The 22,978-nt window shown below is 41.6% G+C and overlaps 3 protein-coding genes across 11 annotated transcripts in view; 2 read left to right on the top strand and 1 right to left on the bottom strand.

Annotated features, from left to right (window-relative positions):
* Nucleotides 1–2,673: 2,673 nt before the first annotated feature.
* Nucleotides 2,674–8,592, top strand: slc10a4 (solute carrier family 10 member 4). Its single transcript, XM_017455663.3, has 3 exons — nucleotides 2,674–3,330; nucleotides 3,659–3,869; nucleotides 7,332–8,592. The coding sequence occupies exons 1-3, from the start codon at nucleotides 2,879–2,881 to the stop codon at nucleotides 7,872–7,874; spliced, it is 1,206 nt and encodes a 401-aa protein (XP_017311152.1). The 5' UTR covers nucleotides 2,674–2,878; the 3' UTR covers nucleotides 7,875–8,592.
* A 1,068-nt stretch (nucleotides 8,593–9,660) lies between these two features.
* On the top strand, nucleotides 9,661–11,446 carry zar1 (zygote arrest 1). The gene is made up of 4 exons (XM_017455676.3): nucleotides 9,661–10,393; nucleotides 10,725–10,817; nucleotides 10,894–10,968; nucleotides 11,040–11,446. Exons 1-4 carry the CDS (start codon nucleotides 9,716–9,718, stop codon nucleotides 11,181–11,183), a joined length of 990 nt encoding a protein of 329 aa, XP_017311165.1. The 5' UTR covers nucleotides 9,661–9,715; the 3' UTR covers nucleotides 11,184–11,446.
* A 2,314-nt stretch (nucleotides 11,447–13,760) lies between these two features.
* fryl (furry homolog, like) overlaps nucleotides 13,761–22,978 on the bottom strand; it is a 94,896-nt gene continuing 85,678 nt past the window's right edge. For 7 of the 9 annotated variants that reach the window (XM_017455657.3, XM_017455653.3, XM_017455651.3 and 4 more), the window contains 8 exons: nucleotides 22,113–22,320; nucleotides 21,853–22,002; nucleotides 21,496–21,594; nucleotides 20,206–20,274; nucleotides 17,722–17,739; nucleotides 16,156–16,266; nucleotides 15,383–15,576; nucleotides 13,761–14,452 (listed from right to left, as the gene is read on the bottom strand). In XM_017455657.3, coding sequence (XP_017311146.1) covers nucleotides 14,167–14,452; nucleotides 15,383–15,576; nucleotides 16,156–16,266; nucleotides 17,722–17,739; nucleotides 20,206–20,274; nucleotides 21,496–21,594; nucleotides 21,853–22,002; nucleotides 22,113–22,320 — 1,135 coding nt within the window. In that variant the 3' untranslated portion in view covers nucleotides 13,761–14,166. The remainder of the gene's footprint in view (nucleotides 14,453–15,382; nucleotides 15,577–16,155; nucleotides 16,267–17,721; nucleotides 17,740–20,205; nucleotides 20,275–21,495; nucleotides 21,595–21,852; nucleotides 22,003–22,112; nucleotides 22,321–22,978) is intronic. The other 2 variants (XM_017455652.3, XM_017455658.3) reach the window with 1 other exon arrangement.

Here is a 22,978-nt window from a genome sequence, read left to right as displayed (position 1 = left end):
AGAGAGAGAGAGAGAGAGAGAGAGAGAGAGAGAGAGAGAGAGAGAGAGAGAGAGAGAGAGAGAGAGAGAGAGAGAGAGAGGTTACGCACACTACTAAAACTTGTGTTCGACTGTCACGACCATTGAGGACATGGTTGCAGGGTTCAGAGTTGTGTAAGTGTCACTGGCAGAGACTTGACCATTCTAGGGGGAAATAAGTTTTTAGTCAACTAAACACACACACACACACACACACACACACACACACACACACACACACACAAAGACAGTATACATACTTGCAGAGTGTCATAATCCGGGGACATAGTCATGGGGTTCAGTGCTGTGTGTGTGTCATCTCCAGGCGTTGAAACATGCTGAGAGAAATGAAGAGAAAACATCTTTAGTATTTGTTCAATAACAGCTTTATAGGAACTTTATGTGGAGCTTGATGAAGATAAAGACATAAAGTGAAATGTTCTCTCAGTACCTGAATGTCTGTGTCTCTCTCTGCTCCTCTCTTCCTCCTATTCACACAAACGACATAAAGACATGGCTGTTCGATCCGTTCCTGCTTCATTCAGCTAATGATAAACACTGGATTAAGACCGATTTGTCTTTGGGGAATGTTGTTCTCAAAGTGTTGGCTTATTCGCTGATGCATCTGTTGGCAGATTGGCGAGCCTTGACCCATCCTTGCTCTTGAAGGACTAGGCCTTTTTTGGAGGCTCCTTATATACTATGATTAGACGATTACCTCACCTGTTTCACATCACCTTCTTATTTCAACTCGTCACATCGCTATTAGTCCTAAATTGCCCCTGTCACAACTTTTTTGGAACGTGCTGCATGCATCAATTTCAAAATAAACTATGCAGTTGCTTAGGTAAAACATCATATACCTTGTCTTTATACGTGTTTTGTTTAAATACAAGTCAAAATTGGATCAGCTCATACACTCAGATTAACACGTGTGTGGATTTACATTACTGCATGTTCCACTGTTTCAATCGGTTTTGTTAAATTTAATAAACAACTTTAATAAAAACTCTAGAGAACAAGAGCCTTTAAACTGTTCTGCTCTAAGAGCAGCTTCCCCAATTCACATTCTGGCCTGAAATATTACAAAATAAACTGCAAAACTGTTCTCAGACCAGACAACACATTCATCACTACTGTAGCATTAGCGTTTAATGTTTCCACCAGCATGAAGCTGTTAAACAAGCAACAACATACAGAAAATAAAGCTTAGCTGGATATACCACACATAAGTAAATACTCATTTAGCACAGTTTATGGCCTTTTGATAATCTGGAAACTGTTCCAACATTAGGATTTTTCATGTCCATTCATTTTGTATCTGGAGTTCTTTAGTTTATAGTTTACCATATATATATAATGTACAGAAAGACACCTGAGAAACTAAAGGAGCTGCTTGAATAACATAAATAAATGACACTTATGTAAGACAGAATTTAGTTTGTTGTGACGTATTAATACTGTTTAACTCTAATCCTCAACTCTAATCCTAAAACTCTCACCTGAGCACCTTCCTGTGTTGTTCTGATGCTGAATGTAAAATCACTAACCAAACTCAACTGTTAGTTCTCATTCTCCAGTTCTGGAGTACTTCTCCTTACTGAGTCGAGGAGCCACACCCTGAAAAAAATCATCAACACACATATATGTATGTACATATATAATATGTAAGTTTAAATTATTTATCAGAAGCCCTTATCCAGAGCGATTTTCAGAAGTGCTTTGTAATCTCTGTCAAAAACTTCTCCTCGTACTCGATCACTCGTTCAGAGAGTAAGATTTCAATATCAGCTACAACCCTGTATTTTAATTACACACTAATTGAAAGAACATTTAATGGAAACCAGTTGATTCATATTAATGACTATATTAAGTATATTTAATTAAAAAAAAAAAAAGAATTAAAGAAAGCAAGCCAACACAAATCCATAAATGAAGACAAATCAGACCAGACCCTGAATTAAGATGAAAGTAATGTTGCTGTATAAAAGGAGGATGGGTTTACTCTGTCTGTGTATAGATATAAGCCCTTAGCTGTTTTATTGTCATTTTGCACTTCCAGCTCTCTGTGTGCTTGACCTTTCATGGAGGTTTGTGGGCGTTTCTAAATGCAAATGAGCTCTGTGAGGAAAGTGCTTTGCATGCTACAGGTGGTTCACCTTCGTCAAAATACACACGAGTACAAAATATAGCTTAATTTTTTTGTGAATATGAAATAAATGTTTACTTGGATTTGACTTTTACAAATATTTTCACACAATATTTGTCAAAGATTCATAATGATGCACAATATAAAGTCTTGCCTCATTCACCATAAGTTCTGAGGCTTTGACCTGTTGTTTGCCTAGTCATGTACAGTATTTTGACTTACTCCGGTTTGGATTTGCCCTGATTGTGTGTGATGTTTCTCTCACACACACTGAGTGTGTGTGATGTTTTTGATTTTTGAATTGTTGACTTTGTGTGTGGACTTCATTAATCTTCTGCATATGGAACATCAAACACCTCCTTAGTCCTGGATGTCTCTCTCTCTCTCTCTCTCTCTCTCTCTCTCTCTCTCTCACACACACACACACACACACATTCTACAGACTTACCCTCAGCGTATCATGATATAGGACAGAAAGTCACCTTTTCTAATTCTCATCACCGAATGATTATTTAGATCATCCTATGTAAGTCTCCATGCTCATGCATGTGCCCTCAGAGGTGCCATCGCAGCCTTAACGGACGCGCACGCGCGCAGGCACTCCCCGCACACTCCAGCGTCACGTCACCATGAGCGCGCGCTGCTGAAGGCGCAGTCGCTACGAGGTTCTCCGGGTTTCCTCTTCGCTTTGTCCCGGGATCTGAGAACACAATGGAGAACTCCAGCAGTGATCCCAACACTGCGGCATTTCTAAACTTCCTGGGGAATGCCGTGAACGCATCCAAGATCCCGGACGTTGCCTTGGCGAGTTGGAGCGCGTCGGTGGAACCGGCGGTACCCGCGCGCTCGGCCGTGCCGTTCTGGGACTCGCCGCTGAGCCACGGCATGAACGTGTTCGTGGGCTTCACACTGTGCTTCACCATGCTCGGGCTCGGCTGCACGGTGGAGATCAGTCAGATGGGCGAGCACGTGCGCAGACCGGTCGGGGTGCTACTCGCGGCTATCTGCCAGTTCGCCATCATGCCTCTGGTGGCCTTCCTGCTGGCGCTCGCCTTCTCTCTGGACGACGTGGCCGCAGTAGCGGTGCTGCTGTGCGGCTGCTGCCCGGGGGGCAACCTCTCTAACCTCATGACCCTGCTGATCAACGGCGAGATGAACCTCAGGTAGACAACACACCCCTCTCCTCCAAGTTTTCTTCTTCTTCTTCCCATCATCATCATCATCATCATCATCATCATAATTACTATTATTGTTATTATTACAATTATTATTAGTAGTAGTGTTTTGGATAATGGGCAAAAATGTGCAAAAAATGTGTCATCCACTTTTAGAATATTCCATCCACAGCTAAAAAATGTGTCCACTAACGAAGCTACTTATAATGTATTTAAAGTTTATTTTCACGGTACAACACAACTCATAATTTAGGTCATAGCGTACCAGCCTGGCATCATTTGTAATGTGTGTGTGTGTGTGTGTGTGTGTTGACAGTGTTATAATGACCATCTCGTCCACGGTGCTGGCGCTGCTGCTCATGCCCCTGTGTTTGTGGCTGTACAGTCGCGCGTGGATCGACACGCCGGTGGTGCAGCTGCTGCCGCTGGGCGCCGTCACTCTCACCGTCTGCAGCACACTGATCCCCATCGGACTCGGGGTCGCGCTCAGGTCCCGGTTCCCCCGCGCCGCTGACATCGTGCTCAAGGTAACATCCGACACGCTCAGGGCCACATCCCAAACCGGGTACTGCTGTAGGTTCACTAAATAGTACAACAGAATAGTATGGCCACCATACACAGGTACTGACTGAATATTGCACCTGTCGTCTGGTGTGCACATAATGACTGCATGCAATCCTGGAGAAAGATAAGTATTTAATATGTATTATCCAATATGCTATATACACTGTATGCTACAGGTACTACAGGTACCCCACAAGACCTGCTGTTTTGGAGATGCTCTGACCCAGTCCTCTAGCCATCACAATTTGTCCCTTGTCAAAGTCACTCTGATACGCTTGCCCATTTTTCTTTGGCATGCTTCCAACACATCAACTTCAAGAACGTAGTTGCCTAATACATCCCACTCCTTGATAGGTGCCATTATAACGAGATAATCGACGTTACTCACACCACCTGTGAGTGGATTTAATCTTATGGTTGATCAGTGTATGTTCAAACGTTTGTGGACACTTGACCATCACATGACCCATATGTTCCTGTTGAACATCCCATTCCAGATTTTGTGTCCACTTTGCACTCGGTGTTCCAGTTCATCCAAAAAGTGTTCAGAGGGGTTGAGGTGAGGACTCTGTGCAGGCCACTCGAGTTCTTTCAGCCCAACCTTAACACACCATGAATTCATGGAGCTTGCTTCGTGCACAGGTGCATCGTCATGCTGGAACAGGTTTGGGCCTCTTAGTTCCAGTGAAGGGAAACTGTAAAGCTACAGTATACAGAGACATTCTGTACAATTGTGTTTCCAACTTTGTCGCAGCAGTTTGGGGAAGAAGCACATATGGGTGTGATGGTCAGGTGTCCACACACACACTTTGTGTATATTGCTAATGAATTTGGTGAATATTGTTATATATTAATCGGCAGTGGATATTGTCTATTTTATTTGGAATATGTACTCTATTAAGTTTTTAATTTATCTTTATACACTTTATACACAGCACTGTTAAATTCCAGATTCTGACTGATTAGAAGGTGCTGATAAATTTTCTACAACGGCACACCTCTGACCTTACTATTGGCTGTAATTCAAATGACAGGTTTAGTCTATATTAATGAACTAGTTCTATTTTGTAATCATTTTTTATATAGTTACATCCAATTCACACTTGTAAGGCCACATGAACAGATTTTTAAAACAAATAAACAACAGAAAAAAGTCTCATTCATATGGGAAAGTTTTCTGTAAGTCCATTTTTATTTTGCATTTATTTTTTGTTTAGATTATTTTCTCCAGTGTCGTTCCTTCCTAACATACAGAAAAAAAGCTGTTCTGACACAAATCTTCAGGATAGAGGACTTTGTGGTTTCTCAATAACATTATTTATGTAATTAACTCAGACATAGAGGAGAAAGATGGGAAGTTGTAGTTCTGATCAGAAATTCATGAGTAGGTCACATCCCAGCGCTGTCAAGCTGCCACTGCTGGGCCCTTGAGCAAGGCCCTTAACCCTCAACTGCTCACCTGTATAAAGTAGATAAATGTAAGTTGCTCTGGATAAGAGTGTCTGCCAAATACCATAAATGTAAAATATTATTATTATTATTATTATTGTTAATGATAAAAAGAAAAAGGCTGATGAGAAACAACTGATGTTATAAAGTAAGTGATAACCAGAAATAACTTATATCACAGACAAATATCTCTCTCTCTCTCTCTCTCTCTCTCTCTCTCTCTCTATATATATATATATATATATATATATATATATATATACATATATATATATATAAATTTAACTATAAACAATCTGTCTTTTATGAATAAAAAATGGTTAGAGTTGGCAAATTGCTGAGTTATAAGAAGAAGAAAACACTACAGGGTGTGCTATTATTGGCAAATATTCAACTTTATCATGAATTATTTTGATATAACAGAACACGCCATCATTTTTTATTCTTAATTTATACATCATGTGATGGTCTGTAAAGCGCTTACACAAGATACGCTTGTTATCTCATATTAGGCACTTCACATGACCCAGATCCTTAAGGTTGTCCCATTTGTTGGACAAATGATGACCTAAGAAAGTTCTTTTCAATACATATGAATGAACCTTTCTTCTGGTCATCTTGACAAATCAATCACAAACCAACAGACCTTTATGTTTAAGGAATAATGAAAATAGCTATACTTAGGATTAAGTTACCCTAAACATGCACTGCACATGCACACAGTTCAGGTAATAGTAATTCAGTAATGCAGTAAACTAGACAGGAGCCTTGGGACAGAAATGATGTTCAAAACTGAACAAGAGTTTCTTCTTTCAGTTAATTTTATCGACAGACAGCTTGATAAGGGCCTGGTGGTCAATGACAGATAGAGATAGGGAGGGAAGAAGGAAGAGCAGAGTGATAAAGGGAATTAAGATGTGTGTGTTTGTGTGTTTTACAGGGTAAGAGGGGGAGGGGTGGAGGAGAGCGCTGTAAATTAAAGGGAGTGGATAAAAGCAGGCGGCACGGTCACTCTGATGGCTCTGCTCGATGTCCTCTGATAAACAGCGCCGACTCAGACGTACATATATAAATCTGTTATGCTAAAGTTTTTAATCAGGGGCATCTTTTTTATTTGCTTCAACCCATTTTATAGATTGAATGGGAACATATGGAGGCTGTCCCTTATAGACAGCCTAAAGATGGCTGCAGATGTTCGTCCTTGGATAGCCTTAGGACTGCAATTGTAAAGAACAGTTTTTCGCACTCAAGTCTCCATCACTGAACAGTTAATGGCTTAATAGAATAGACTCATAAGTCGCTCATAAGTCAAATAAGCTAAATTCCCGTTAATACAATGAGCACTTTTTTGACTATACAAAACAGCTAGAGAAGGGAAATATTTATATTCACATTATCTGGCGTCACCCAGATGAAGATGGGTTCCCTTTTGAGTCTGGTTCCTCTCAAGGTTTCGTCCTTATATATTTCTGTAAAGCCGCTTTGTGACAATGTTAGTTACAGTTACATTTATATTGCGCTTGTCTAGACACTCAAAGCACTTTATATAGTATGGGGGGTGATCTCCTCAACCACCACCAGTGCGTAGCATCCACCTGGATGATGTGACAGCAGTCATTGTTAAAAGCACTATTACAAATAAAATTGAATTGAATTTTGGTGCATATTAAATTAAAGTATCATCAAAAGTTCTAATTTGTTTACAAATACAATACGGTATTGCTGGTAGTTCGTTACAAGCCTGTATATGATGATGCATATCATGTATCAATAAGAAAAGCTTGTTAAGGAATCGTTAAAAAATATCTTTAAAATATTGTGATATAATATTTTTGTCATATCGCCCACCTCTAAATAGTGATATACAATAATAAAATAGATATAAATCACTGTAAGAGTGCTGGGTTTGTATCAAATAAAAGTTAGCTAAGTTCCTTTCTTAGTGTTTTTACCTGTCGCTCCCGTTTATCCACCAGGTGTCACTGTGGTTGATGCTCATCACACTGGTGCTGCTCTTCATCATGACAGGTCTCATGCTGGGGCCCGAACTGCTAGCAACCATCCCTCCCGCGGTGTACGTAGTAGCCGTGCTCATGCCGATGGCGGGATACGCAGCAGGCTACGGGCTGGCCATGTTCTTCTCTCTACCTCCCAACAGCTGCCGCACTGTATCACTAGAGACGGGCTGCCAGAACGTCCAGCTCTGCACGGCCATCCTGAAGCTGGCTTTCCCTCCACAGCTCATGGGGGCAATGTACATGTTCCCGCTGCTCTACGCACTCTTCCAGGCAGCCGAAGCTGCCGTCATCATCCTGGTGTATCGCGTGTACAGGAGCGAGGTGCTTCGCAAGCAGGACCTGAATGATGGGGACGATAATGACACCAGCGTCACGTACAAGAGAATGGAGGAGGAAGAAGACGGGCCGTTTGACACAGCGTACGGTTCGGTTACCGTAAACAATCCCAACTCCATTGAGCTGGAGACACAGGGAGGGACAGGTAGCCCAACGCCTGTGTAGAAGACACACACACAAAAATGGGACATCACTGTGAACAGATGCTTGAACTGTGCAATACATTGTGACATTCCTTTGTTCACTGCTTTTATGCCAATCGCTTAATCACTGCTGAAGTATTATAGCTGTATTGCAGATTTGGTTCCTCATTACCCCATCATTGGTAATATAGCCTTTAAGGGCTCTGAAGCCTTTCATCCAAAACGAGACCTAATAAACACACTGCACGTTTCAGAACAATGGAATAGATATACAGCTTGAACCTTAACCTTGGGCTAATCGCGCATATATGGACAATGATCCTTCTTCAGTGACAATCTGTGCTTAGGCTTACTTCGAGTGCAACAGATAACCCTTTCCTGGGAATTCATATATTCATATTCCTAAATGCTCATTTTGCCACTGTAATGACACTTATAAATATGATCAAATATAAAAAAATTCATCTATAGGACTCTTCAAATAAACGCCTTATACAGAATCTCAGTAATAAAGTCACAGGCCTGGAGGAACCTCCATACGCACTACTGTTATCCAGAGTCAATGTCTGGACAGTGGGATTCTTAAGTACTAAGTAAGGTGTATAAAGGAGTTTATAAAGATGTTCAGCACTTCTTTTGTTAAAATACAGAACTGACCTGACTTTATATGCTTAACGCAAATGGGATAAAGGAGTCAGGAACATATACTGTTAATAAAAGCATCACATTGCCCAGCTCTATGCGGTCGTGTGTTGTGTGTAGTGCCCAGCTCTATGCTATCGTGTGTTGTGTGTATTCTGTACACTCCAGGGCATGGGTTCTCAGTAACGTTTGTGCAGCCAGGGAGATCTTTAACTAGAAATAAATTCCACTGACCCCTCTGAACAAACATAATCGAACTATTCGATCGTTAGGGTCATTACCTTTTTTTGAACAGATTACAATGGGGTCAGTCTGAGCTGACATTATTAATAAAGGTTTAGATTTAACCTTGTTCAGTTCATTCACTTGGAGAAGGTATACTGTTTATACGCTATAACTAAACTCAGTACATTACAGGATTTCATCAATATACTGTACTGTATATCCCCCATTATGCTTTAAGGCATGATTTATATTTAAAGAAAGCCTAAGGGGGGGACAAATGTGTGGTTTTGGATGTACTACTTACACAATATAGTCAAAAGTATGTGGACACCTGAGCATCCCATTCCAGATGCAGTCTCTCCTGTGCTGTTATAATAAGCGCGACTCTTCTGGGAAGGCTTTCCACTAGATTTTGGAGCATTTCTGTTTGGATTTTGTTCATTGAGCTATAAGAGCGTTAGTGAGGACAAGAACTGATGTTAAGAAGTGAGGAGGTCATTCCAGTTCACCCTAAAAAGTGTTCAGTGGGGTTGAGGTCAGGACTCTGTGCAAGACACTCAAGTTCTTTTACCCCAACCTTAACACACCAAGTCTTCATGGAGCTGGCTTTGTGCACAGGATGATCGTCATGCAGGAACAGGTTTGGGCCTCTTAGTTCCAGTGAAGACAAGCTGTAATACTACAGCATATAAAGACATTCAATACAGTTGTGTGATTGTAACTTTGTGGTTACAGTTTGGAGAAGAAGCACATATGGGTGTAAAGGTCTACCAAACATGTATTAACCCATGTGAAAGGTTAAATAAAGCTGCAGTGCAGGTGTGTGCTTGTTTGTTTATTAGAGTAAGATGATAGTTCCTGTGTTGATGCAGGCAGTCAGAGTTAATTGGCTGTAATTGTGCACCTGACCCTAATTAACGCGCTTCTCTCTCCGCCTACTTAACTTGCCCTTATCCGCTCGGTAAAGTGGCTAAGCGGAAAAAATCATAATAATAAATGAATAAAATGGCTACGTACGGAGACGAATCACTCGACAGCTACGTCTACTCCTCGTACAACCCTTACTCGTACAGATGCCCGAGGCCTAAGAGCTGGCGGCAGAAGAGCTACCTGAGCGCGTACGGCGACGGAGAGAGCTATTTCGACAACTACCACCGCGCGCAGCTCAAATCCATCCTGTCGCAGATCAACCCGAACCTCACACCGCGCCTGCGCAAAGCCAACACCAAAGACGTGGGCGTACAGGTGAACCCGAAGGCCGACGCCTCGGTGCAATGCTCGCTTGGACCGCGCACTTTGGCTGCACGCTGGAGGGACGCAGTGCGCAGGCGCAGGCCGGATGGCCAGACTCCAGGCAGCCCGGTGAGCCCCGGGGTTCGGTTCCCGCGCACGCAGGCCGTGTACTCCCCGATCGCTATGCGGGGACTCGCGGCTCTTCTGCAGGACCAGAAAGATAATGATGACGATGAAGAGGAGCAGAAGCGCGAAGGAGGAACAGAAGAGGCCGAGAGCACAGACAAGGGCGAGGAGCTGGAAGAGGGTGTGGAGGGAAAAGAACCAACAAAGCTTAGTCCTGGTAAAAGCGATGATGAAAGCGAGCAGATAAAAGTGGATGAGGAGAACGAGAGAAGCGTTCAGGAGGAGCCCAAGTCCAAGGGGAGAGTGCGCTTCCAGGTGAGCTGCTTTAGATGTTTGGTCCAGGTGGATCCTGTTCTTGGTGAAACATGCTTTATTTAGATTTGCAAATCAAAGTTCTTTCCATGACCTGTTGAATCCATGCATCTTATTTAAAGGTACACTTCCTGCTGAAATGCTCGAATAGCTACAGACTGCCAGATCTTTCAGGTTACTTGTAACATAAGATGGCAGTATCTCAGGAAACCCCCAGGTCTCAAGACTTTGGTCGAGAGTTGATGTGCAGTATTGTCTTGTAACTGTAATCACATGGTGCTACCTGCTCTCTACCTGCACACTCCCTAACCACCACCTCTCCTTCTGATTTTAGTTTTTGGAACAGAAGTATGGCTACTACCACTGCAGAGACTGCAACCTTCGCTGGGAGAGTGCTTACGTGTGGTGTGTTCAGGGCACCAACAAGGTAGCAGCAGGATTTATTTCCACCTCCATTTGTTGTGTGGCCATAAGTGTGCCAGAAATGTTGTCCTGCCTTACAGGTTTATTTCAAGCAGTTTTGCAGAACATGCCAGAAGGCTTTCAACCCATACCGGGTAGAGGACATAACCTGTCAGGTAAGCTGACCACCTTAATGCTTTCTTTTTAAAAGCTCGATCAAAGAGATTGACATGGTTTCTTGTTTCAGAGCTGCAAGAAGGCGCGCTGTACATGTCCAGGAACAGCACGCCATGTGGATCCTAAACGGCCACACCGACAAGACCTGTGTGGTCGCTGCAAAGGCAAACGACTCTCCTGCGACAGCACCTTCAGTTTTAAGTACATCATCTAGTGCATTTCTCTGATCCCTGCACACAATCCATCCCAATGGCGGTTCACTGCTGTTATAACTATAATGCTTGGGCAAGGATCTCTGCCATCCTCGTCCTCTACCAGGGACAACCTTGGAGACTGAAGCTGTAGTCTTGAAGGGGGAGGCCTTGTACCAGTGCCAAAGAGTGGAATGGTTTTTGTTTTTGTTCACTTGTGTTGAACAGAGTTCCTAGTAGTGAACCATTTTTTTGGAAAAGTGAAAATAAATCTGAATCAACAGCAGCACTGGTGCTTTGTGTGGTGGCTTATTTATTTTAATAAAAAAACTTAAATGCAAAAACTTTACCAAGTTTCTGTTAACCAACAATGTCATCTCTATTAAAAGGTGGTCTCCTGACCTTTGGTTGATGCATTGCAAAACCTGATTAATGGCACCTTTCACATTGTAGTCCTACCCTTTTTTTTTTTTTTTTTTTTTTTCTTTTAAATTTTATTAAATTTTTATTGGCTGGTTTTAGTGGGAACTGGCTTCTGCCCTGGAAGTGTGGTGTGTTCTCCAATTTAGAACGTGTGTGTTATGCCAAATAACTGCTAGTTGAAAAGTGAACTCTTAACCAGCTGGCAGAGGCAACCAGGGGCTTTATATTTTAGATTAAAATATCCTGAATTTGTCAGGCTACACAAGAGAAATGTTTAGCCACTTTTACCTATGGCACCCATGAAAGCATGTGAAAAATTTGAATAAATAAAGGACACCAATTACTTTCTCATTATTTCAGGGGAGGGGGAAAAAAATCACGAGTGACAAGTTTTCATGTAGGCTTATGAATTTGTTCTTGTGCACCTGACTTGGATAAAACTGAAAGTTACTGAAGATGAATTAATTCAGTAAGCACCACCTGCTTCCATATTGGTCTTATTTTCCTGTGAGATTAATAGGTAGCAGGATTACATGATATCAGTTCTGATGCACACCTCTACTCCAGCGTGTCTGTGACCCATCATATTTTTACAGCGAATATCAGGCAAGTGGTTTTTCCCTCCTTGATCTTCTTATACATTCATGTTGAACTGCACTTTAAATATCCATTTATTCAACATGTGTAGCTCATTTTGTTTTAGCCCACAAGTGTAGTTTAGTGTAACTGTATAGTTGCTTTTAATCACAATGCTTTGGGGAACGAATGAACACACCCACACAAAGAGAGAGCAAAGGAGACATATGTTCTATTTGCTTTTTATTTAATCAGGACAGGGTAAGGCAGGTGAGTGAGATGACAAAGAGGGGGGAAAAAAGGAACATGAGAAAAAAATTGGATAATGCACCTCTAAATAAAAACTATTTTCTCCAGGTAAATAATATATCCATTAAATAATTAAGAACAGCATCCAAAATGTACCAGACAAGCAACAGAAAGAAGTTCTGTAAGGAATGAATACAGTGACTTTAAAAAAAGAAAAAAAGTGCCGTGACACTGTCATGTCCCTCCAACGCTGTAAGGAAGCGTTTCGTGTTGTGTGGCCAAGCGAAAATGAAGCACAGTGCTTTTAAAAAAGCGCAGCAGAGCCAACAACAACCCATCATCAGTGCAGCCCTGAGTCTGGGAGATTACACCGAGCCAACATGGATGACCACCGGCCCCCAGTTTCCTCCCTCAGCAGGGACTTTAAAGCATGGCGTCGGCAGAAGACTGCGAGCCAACGTGAAGATCACAGTGGAGATTAAGGAATGCATATGTCCAAGCACAGCTGGGAAAAGGCAAGAGAGCGTCATCCGCTCCCAGCCACACTCGCTGGTTAAAAGAAAAAGCTGAACATTAGATCTGTGTATCTAGGGCAGAGAGGTTTGTTAGTGACTCTTACAGCTGTTTTTTTGTTTTGTTTTGTTTTTTTAAACATTTTTATTTATCGATTTATTTTTTTTTGCATTAGCTTCATACTCTATTCTGGTTGAACAGTGCATTACACAAATGTACAAGGGAAAAAATACTGCTTTTACACTATACATTTCTCTAAAATATATACAGAGTACAATAAGTTATTGACATTTCCATAATGAGTTGCAGCCAGTTTGCACTGTGTGCGCGCATTTTAACGTGCGAATGTGCATGTGAGAATGTGTGTGCGAAGATCGGCCGTACGCAACGCTCTCGCGCACACACACACTAACACACACAAACGCACAGATGCCCCGTCACACGCGGAGTCTATGGTTGTCTACAGGCGGCTACTTATTTGGTTACAGAGTACGAGTTTTGTTAGAGCAACCCAGTGAAAGCTAAAGTTTCTGCTCGACGCAGGTCAATAAAGTTAATCCTCTCTTTATACAGAGTCTGAGGGGTCGAGCCCTCGCTTCTCAATTATACATTAAATACCATTTACATTTACAACCTAGGATTGTTAGCTCTAATAAAAAATATATTTCTCAAAAAATAGTTCTTGCAGCGCTTTCTCACTTTCTTAAGCATGCATTTGAAAACCTTTATCTTTTGTACTTGTTCTGTTGGATGACTAAAATATGACTTGTACACTGTTTCCATAGCAACCACACCACCAAACAACCGTTCATCTCAGTGCTCTACCCTTTTTTTTTTCCTTTCTGTTTTTTTTTTTTTTTGGACACACCAGAGGTCATAGGTCGTTCCGCTAAAGTTCCCAGTTTAGCATCATCATCACCTGATATCTCTTCCTCAGTCTGGTCATCAGTGCTTTACACAGCTGTTGCACGTTATCTCAGAGAAAGAACAAAAATTGGCAGGGAAAAGAAAAGGAAGAGGAATTTGTGTCTGTAGCACAGTTAAAGTCAATATAATCGTTGCACGCGCACACACACACACACACACACACACACACACACACACACACACACGTCCATTAGCCCTTTAAAGTGAAGTGCCAAGAAATACCCCAGCCCTTAGCCCCTCCCACTAAAGACACCGTACTTCGGCTCCCTGCTGGAACGCACTCGCTAGTCACTAGCCTAGACTTCTGACAAGGTCTTTTCACAGTCCTGAGCCGAGGACCGTATTGTGGGAGTTGATCTGGGTCTCAGGAGTGGGTGTTTGGTTGTAAATGTGGCTCTGGGTGCTCTGCGCCTGGCGTAAAGCCTCGCAGATCTGCAAGTTGAGCTCCATGAGGCGACCGCTGGCCTGAGACAGATCCCTGCTTGGCCCCACCACGGCTACACAACCCGTCTGACCCAGCGTCTGGTGACGGAAGTAGATATGCAGCAAGGTTTGCACTGCGTTATCCTTCTCACTGCCAAAAATGTCATTAGGCCACAAGCATCTGAGAAAAGAACAGGAGGGAGGAGAGAAAAGAAAAAAAAAAAATTAGTATTGATCAGATTGTACACAGTACTATAGTACATAGCTAACCGGATTGGATTAGGTTAATCAGACGGACGTCTGTCATAATTTTTATTTTTAAAATTTTTTTACAACACGTCTCTTCAGCAATAAATGACCACAGGAGAGGTTGCATTTTCATGAATGTTTGAGTCATACTGTATATAAACAGTAAATATACAGCTAGTAATTATTTATAGTAAACTGAAAGCTGATGGTATTGAGCGTACGCGAATATAAAGTAATGTTTTACACGTGTAGCTGCTGTTATAACGCCTCCTTCCATCAGCCTGTGGGATCTCGTTTTTCTTAATGATTTTATTTTCTTTCTCCTCGTGAAAATAACTTTCCCAGGTAGCGTGTGCAGTTGAGGTAATATACAGTACCGCTCAGACCAAGTACATGGGGTTTAGTGCCTCTTATAAAGCATCCTTTTTTTTTTCTTATCGTGAATCAGAATGTTTTCTGGGCGAGGTACACTGATACAAACGCTACGAGACTAAATACAGCAAGTAGCAGCAGTCAAACTTTTCCCCCGCCCCAAGTTTGTGTGCCACAAAACGTGACCTGAGACGGAGGGACAGTGAGTAAACCTTACAAATATGTGTGTTTATTAACTATAATGGTGTACCATTTATCACACAGACACGTTGCTCTGCAACTCCAGGCTACAATTAATGTAGTCAATGACATCACTGTGCGTAGTGGGAACCGTAAATTGATCAACAATTTGAATCAAAGTCTGAACTTAACTCTGACCTGCTGCTTTCTTTGATTACGTGTGGATGTAAAGGCTTATTAAATGTTCTGTGAGAGCGATATGTTTTCAGTGACCTCAAGTTAGTGACTTGTCTTGAGTGTGTGTGTTCACCTAAAGGCTTTGACTTGTGCGAGGGCAGAACTGAAGTCTCGTGCTCGGAGGCTCTCGATCAGCGAATGGATAGCCGTCTCTGTGCTGGACTGCACTGCCGCAGACACGCTCACCCCCTCCTGTCCTTCGCTCAATAACTCCGCCTCTTTCAGACAGCTTTCCAAAATGGCGAGCTCCTCTGACATGTTGGTTACCTACAAAAACACAACCATTTCATACAGATACGGTGTAAAATTCTCTAACGACGAGCAGATTACTCGCTACAAACCTTTAAGAAATTATACTGTTTTTATACTATATTTTTATTCTAATTATATTTGTACTGTGGCTTCTTCTACTGAGAACACACACCATGTGCAGTCTCTAAGGATCACTAACTTTGTTAACATCGATCTGTGATTAGATGAACGGCTTGGCCCAGCCCTGTAGTTAATCAGTCTTACTCGGAGAAATAATTTAGTTACGGCTACAGTCCGAGAGCTCTGAGCACACAGACCTTACTTTACATCATACTGACAAAATAACAATGCTATCAAATAAATGTACTAATTATTTAGAGTGGCCAGAAAGCTGGTGTCTGGCTTTTAATGCATTTATTAATTGAGACTTCTTACATTTACATAATATAAAAACAAATTGAAAGTGTCTATATTATAAACTACAACAGGAAGGAGAAAGTGGTTAGCTAGTGGGTGGGTATTGGCATTCGTAGTCATTGTAATACTACACATCATACAACTTCCTCTGGCAGACAAACACACACACACACACACCTCGGCCTCTCTCTTTATGGTTTCCACTCTGCTAACGAGTTTGCAGTAGGCCTGAAAGAGCAGCAGCAGCTGAAAATGAAGCTTGTACAACCTCCGACACAGCTCCAGCTCCTACAGAGACACAGAAACAAACATTATTATCCTCATTACACTAACTGATATGTTTATTACAGTGAATAGCATGAGCAGCATGGCCACATAATCACAAGGATGGACTGGACGGATGGATGGATGGATGGATGAAGGTCCAGGGTTAGAGAGATGGATGGAAGAGTTAAAACCAAAAGGTTCTCAACCTTACATTGGGATTGGCCGAGATGCAGATGGGGGTCACATGGGATTTGTACCTACTGTAAATATGTTTATGTTTTTAAAAAAAATTATCCAAGTTTAAATCAGCCTAGGCTATTTATTTAATTTTGGAGTTTCTATGTCCAATTTGCACCAGACTGCAGCTTAAACTTATGAGATGGTAAGGTATATTTATAATGATCTGATGGTCTGTACAAATAACTGCACGTACATCAAAGCACGGAAACAAATGGTCGGTGCCCTGACACATTCCTGGTGTAAAATGAGCAATACACTAGTGAATCATTTGTTTGAGGCGGGGTTCAGAGTCCTTGGGTGTATCGAATAAAAATACTGATCCAGGCTGGACGCAATAGCTGATGCGCACGGTTTCGACTACCGTCGTCTGATCTCAATAAGCTGCAGTGTGAAAGCAGTCCTCAGTGACTACAGATTCATAACATCTGGTTAAACGTACAAAATAAAGAGCGCGTACAATTATTCCTCTGTAATATATGACAATCAAATGTGATGTGTTACCCTGCAAGAATACAAATATGTGTGAAAGTGTTTACTATACTACAACTGCAGTAAAACTGAATCATAAACGTTATGAAGTCATGTGCATTTCTTTACAGTAATGCAATGTAAATTTTCAACTAGTATAAAACAATAAATAAGTTCAGGCATATTAACAGTCCAAAAAGGTTGAGAAACCTCGAGTTAACCCCCATTCTGCAGGTAGCTCATGGACAGAAAGCCTGTACTGAGCATGCTCACTAATCAACGTTAATCATGATTAGGAAAGGCCATGGCAATGAGCGGTCTGCAACTAAGTCAATGTTAGAGCGTAGTTGCCGAATATCTAGAGCGAAAGAGCAAAGAAAAGGAAGGACTAGTAATGAAAAATCAGAATCGGTATAATGTATATTACAGTTTCATGTCTATTCAGGTCTACTATTCTCCTTTCCGTAACCCACACACACACCCAGTAACACTATCATTAGCAAATGTGTGCAGAAGTAGCTAAGGTCAACAAAACAAAACAAAATCCGTTTAGGGCAAGGAACTGATAGATGAAAATGGGAATATAACTATGTAAAGTTTGTAGCAGTAAGAGATAAGAGGCAGAGGCGGACTGTGGTTCAAAACTCTGATTGGTGTAAAACGATTTGCTTAACATGTTTGTGTTTATAATGAATGGATGGAATGATCAGTGTTGTTTTGCCACAATGACATGATTACGGAAAGGTCAAGAATACAAGAACCACTTACTGCTAGAATCTCCATTTGCTAAGCAAGAGGGAGAACAGGTCACCGTACAGAACAAAAACAGAAGGAGACGAAGAATAAAAAACATTAGTCAGAGTATAACTTCAAAACCACAGAGAGAGAGAGAGAGAGAGAGAGAGAGAGAGAGAGAGAGAGAGAGAGAGAGAGAGAGAGAACAAACAGTGCAGAGGACTTGATCATTATCAGAAAAAAGATCACAGCAAGATACGTGAAATTAAAATTAAGAAAGCCGAGTCTCACAGACGATCATGACGTACATCATCTTTGGCAAAAATAACAACAAACAGTGGAAGCAGAACAGACAACACACCCGAAGAGAGATAGAGATTTACAGAGAGGAAAAAAAAATCCCTGGAAAGGAAATTGAAATAGTGATGCTGATATTGAGGTGTACGTGACCGCTGCAGGTTCAATAAGTAAGTAAACATAAAGAAATACAATAAAAATATGTGAATGTGTGTGTGTTTGTACAAAAAAATGTATGTATTAAAAATGATAAATACTTGTTTTCACCTTTCCATTATGGGTTATTGTGTGTAGGTCTAATGGCCAAAACAGTCAATTGAATCCATTTTAAATTAAATCTACAAAGAGTTCAAAATTATTAAATATATAAATTATATATCTATATTATATTTGCTTTTATCTTACAAAAAAACAAAAAAAAACAAAAACAAAACATACACACACACACCAACAAATCTTGCTTATTCATGCAGGAGTAATACAGTTAGGCTGATTCCAAAATGGCTTCCTATTTACTATATATGCTCACTACATAGGATAAAACATGATGATGGTCGGTGATGTAGAACCGATGTAATGATAATGAGCCTTTATTGGTCACAGCACAGTGAAATTCTTTTCTCCACATTCCAGGAAGTTGGGGTCAGAGCGCAGGGTCAGCCATGATACAGCGCCCCTGGAGTACAGAGGGTTAAGGGCCTTGCTCAAGGGCCCAACAGTGGCAGCTTGGGGTTTGACCTTCTAATCAGTATCCCAGAGCCTTACCCACCAAGCCACCACTGCCTTACACATGATGTAGTGTCGTATATTCAATACAGAATGCAATTTAACACATCACAGACAAAAAGTGTGTCCTATAATGCCTCCTGGAAGTGAATTAATCAGAAAATGGATAATCAGTCAAAAAAATGAGGTGTGGCATAAACGACATGCATTAATTTAGAGACAGGTTTTTAAGTGCATGTGTTAGTAACACTTTCATTAGGCTTCAAACAGCAAAAAAACCCCTAATACATTAAGCCTCTCAGCAGTCATGGGGGGAAAATAAAATCATAAAGCAGGCAATAAAAAAAGAAAACGGCGATGTTTCAAGATGCTTAAGGAATTGATTTGTAATTGTCGGCGAGGCATGCAGAATGAAAATGAAATTGTGAGGTCTGTAGACATTTCCACCCTTCATCTTTAAGAGTCAGTGATAAATTCACAGCCGCATGTGTCTGACTGTCTCTTAATAGATTGTATCAGGATTCACACCCAATAACAATTATAATCTGAAGAACAGAAAATGAAATGAGGTAGGGAGGAAGATGAGACACTACAAGATTAAAAGTATGCACTTATTTAGTTTTCTGTTTTCAGAAAAGATTAACGTGCAACATTTTGGCCTGGTTTATATTTCTGCGGGTTGTATTTGCGTCATGACACAGAGAGGAGGTTTATGTGTATGTACTGTACGCATGGTGCTCAGACACACTTACATGCTCTTGCATAACTGAGCGTCACGTGTATTTATGGGGCTGTTTGTCCAGGGGCTTTCATGTGAGCGCTGATTGGTTGGCGGAGGTGTGTCCACGTTATGTTATGACTTGCTAATGTTGTGATTTCTTCTGTTGGTTTTAATCAAGGGTTTCAGAGTAAAACTAGGTTCACACTAGTGAGTGGCAAAGTGAAGACAATCATTGATTTTATATGAACGCGCGATTCCTTCTCTAAAAACCTCCGTGTTGGTTTCTCAGATTGGAGTTGTTTAAAAAAACGTCCCTGATAAAACTCTCCAAACAGACAGCTACAAATAAACAGAATGAGTGAACAGATCAGGTTGTTCATTTGACACTGCCCCCTAGTGGACATCTTGACGTTGAGTGCAAGTATAAAGACTTACATTTACATTTATGAAATTTGATAGACTTACATTAATCTCATTTATACGACTGAGCAGTTGAGGGTTAAGGGCCTTGCTCAAGGGCTCAAGGGCCTTGCTCAAGGGCCCAACAGTGGCAGCTTGGTAGCGCTGGGATTTGAACTCACAACCTTCCAATCAGTAATCCAACATCTTAACCACTGTGCTAGCCCACCCTCCAGACTTCACCCTTTGTGAGGGTCAACTCCACGCACAACCCCCTGACGTGCTCGCAAAACACATTCTGGCAGAAGTATAACCCAGGCCTTGCTCTCTGCTATACGACGATGAGCCAGTGCAGATCTGGGGGTGTGTATTACCTGAGCTTGAGTGGTTGGTCGACGGCTGCTGTCTTTATCACCAAAGGTCTTTCTGCAGTTCTCTAACCACTGTGGAGAAAGAAACAACATGGCGGGGGTGGGGGGAAGAGTAGCAATTAAATTAAAAGATTAGACCATTCGCATCTGCAGGAGGTTCAGCCAAGCAGCCATACACAACAGTATGTGCAACAATAACAGCACCATATCACCACACTCATAATTATGAAGGAGGCCCATTTATAAGAAAGGAAAGATAGTCCGTGTGTCAGATTTTCCGCTAAGAAACTTTACCGGACAAACTGGAGAGAAAAAAATAAATAAATAAATAAATCTAATTTCGGTGTTTATTTTGCACTGTAACATTTTGGACTAGTACACAATAGTTAATGTGATAACAACAACAACAACAACAAAATCAAGTCAAACGAAAGCTAAAAGTATACTGCCTACATTTTCTTTTCCACACTATTCAAAATAAAAACGGCAGTCGTGGTATTAGCGTCTAATAAAAACAAATATTCAAAACGAAAACAGGGCGCAGCAAAACGTTACGTTTGCCACGTATATTTTTGTTTATGAAGAGATATTAAAATACCAAAAAATCGTATAATTTCCCACGCTAATCTGAAGTGAAATCGAATGTGTCCAGTGTTTCTCTGCAGGTTAGTAAGGTAGATGTGTGTGTACGCGTGTTGTAAATCTGAACAGAGCAGAAGTAGGCATACTAAATAGATCTGTTTTAGTGCAGCGAGAAGAGAGGCCCGATATTCCAATGCGTCTCATCCTATTCCGTAACCCTCCCATCAGCTCACTCCTTTAATTTCTCTGTTCCCCTCCCCTTTAGCCATATAACTGATTAGGGAGCTCGCTGGGGCTATTCTTAGCTTCCAAATGTGATTGCTGGGAGGGTGCTAGCGGAAACCCATGCTGGCTAAATTCACTCACATCCTGAGATACCGAGATGATTTGATGCCGTGAACTACAACTACAGAGGTGACCATGGTATTTAATATTGATCTGCCTGCTTTATTCTCTCTCTCTTGAACTCTGGTCTAAAAATCCAGAAAGCATGGAAGACCATTTAAGCAACAACAGACAGGCAATACAAGACAACTGTAACAACCTTGAACATGGAGTTTGCTTGAGGGTCAAAAAGATCCATGACCTTTTGTAAACACACGGTGAAGTATGTTATAGTGTGGTGTTTGAAGCTGTTCTGACGAGACAGAGCAAATTTTGTGAACATGAATGGGTCTATATTTATATTATGCACAGATCCTCGATGCTCACCTGTTCAGCTGCCTCTCTTTTGCCATTGTACGTGTCCATGTGCTCCTGCAACTCCAGTACACTGAATTTTAATGTCTCCAACAGCCCACAAGAAACCAGCTGCAGCACACACCCAGACAAACAGGATTGTATCTCGTTTTATTTACATTACGGAAAGAACTGTAAATGGATTCAAATATGACATCATTTAAAAGGTGCTAATTTTAATATGTAATGTTTAAAGAAAAACTGTGGTTTTCAAATTCAAAAACCTTTCAAAATTTTAAGAAACCCCAAAAAGACATTCAGGTTATAGCCAAGACCGCAACTGCAAAGACGTTAAGCTTTAACATAAGCTGTAAGATGCCTCAAACTCACGGTCTCTGCATCCAGTAAGACTGTAGGACACTGCGAACAGGAGGTCATGACCTCAAGGGAGCTGAGGAACTGGTTTCCCATTCGCTGGAGCCCATCACCGAGAAAACGTACTGAAGCGTGGGTAATCGAGTCGAATTTTCTTTGCATGTGCTAGAGAAAGCAGGGGGGAGAAAACAGTATTGTATGTATGTAAATATTTACACGCGTGTCAAAATCAGTGCAAGCTAGATGCTGGCTATAAAAAACGAACACACACACACCTGGAAAAGACGAGAGAATACATGAAAAGTGTAGACGGCACAGGATCCGTCCGTATCGGATAACATCTGGTTGACGTGGCAACGCCAGGCGTCCTCCTCGTCATCATAGGTGACGGGCTGGAATGCTGCCAGGATGGCAGAGAGAAAAGGAGACGGGGGTGGAGAGGACTCAAGCTCAGGGAAACCATCGGCATCACCCTCATCCTGACTGCACACACAGACACACAAATCAGCACCAAAGACAGGTTCTTCTCACTGACTAATATCTTTCACACATTCTTTCTCTTTTTCCTCATATCCATATCTCTCATACACACTTTGATACAATTCATCACAGAGGAAAAAAACTAAACTAAAAACTAAACACAAACCTCACAGCAAGCTTTGTTTCTCTCTGACTCCACACTGCCCCCTAGACTTTCTCTCCCTTTCCCTCACCTCCTTTCCTCACAACCCCAACCCCACTCTAGCCCCTCCCCCTCTTCTCCTGTTCCCACTGCAGATGCTCTGCGCTGCAATGTAGTTTCAGTCCGGACGTACCGCAGAGGAAAAAGAAAAACATCGCTACATCTCTCTCCCACATGAGCACTCTTACGCTCACAAACACAGACACACACACTTACTGCCCAGAGGGGCCAAAGATCTTGATAAAGCAGACGGAGTAGAAGTATTTAAACCCTGCGTTGTTGAGTGGCATGAAGGACACCGTCTTCATCTTCATTCTCATCCTCACCAGCAGCCTCCTCTCGTCACTCTACCCCAGCACCGCTCTCTCTTTGGCATGCACTCACTCTCTCTCTTTCTCTCTCTGCAGTCTTCATAATCACTGCCTCTTCTGTTGTTCACTTCATCTTTCCATGCTTCCT

This window comes from Ictalurus punctatus, chromosome 25, assembly GCF_001660625.3.
Source record: "Ictalurus punctatus breed USDA103 chromosome 25, Coco_2.0, whole genome shotgun sequence".
In the NCBI taxonomy this organism is placed as follows: domain Eukaryota; kingdom Metazoa; phylum Chordata; class Actinopteri; order Siluriformes; family Ictaluridae; genus Ictalurus; species Ictalurus punctatus.
This window is presented reverse-complemented; position numbering and strand designations above follow the sequence as displayed.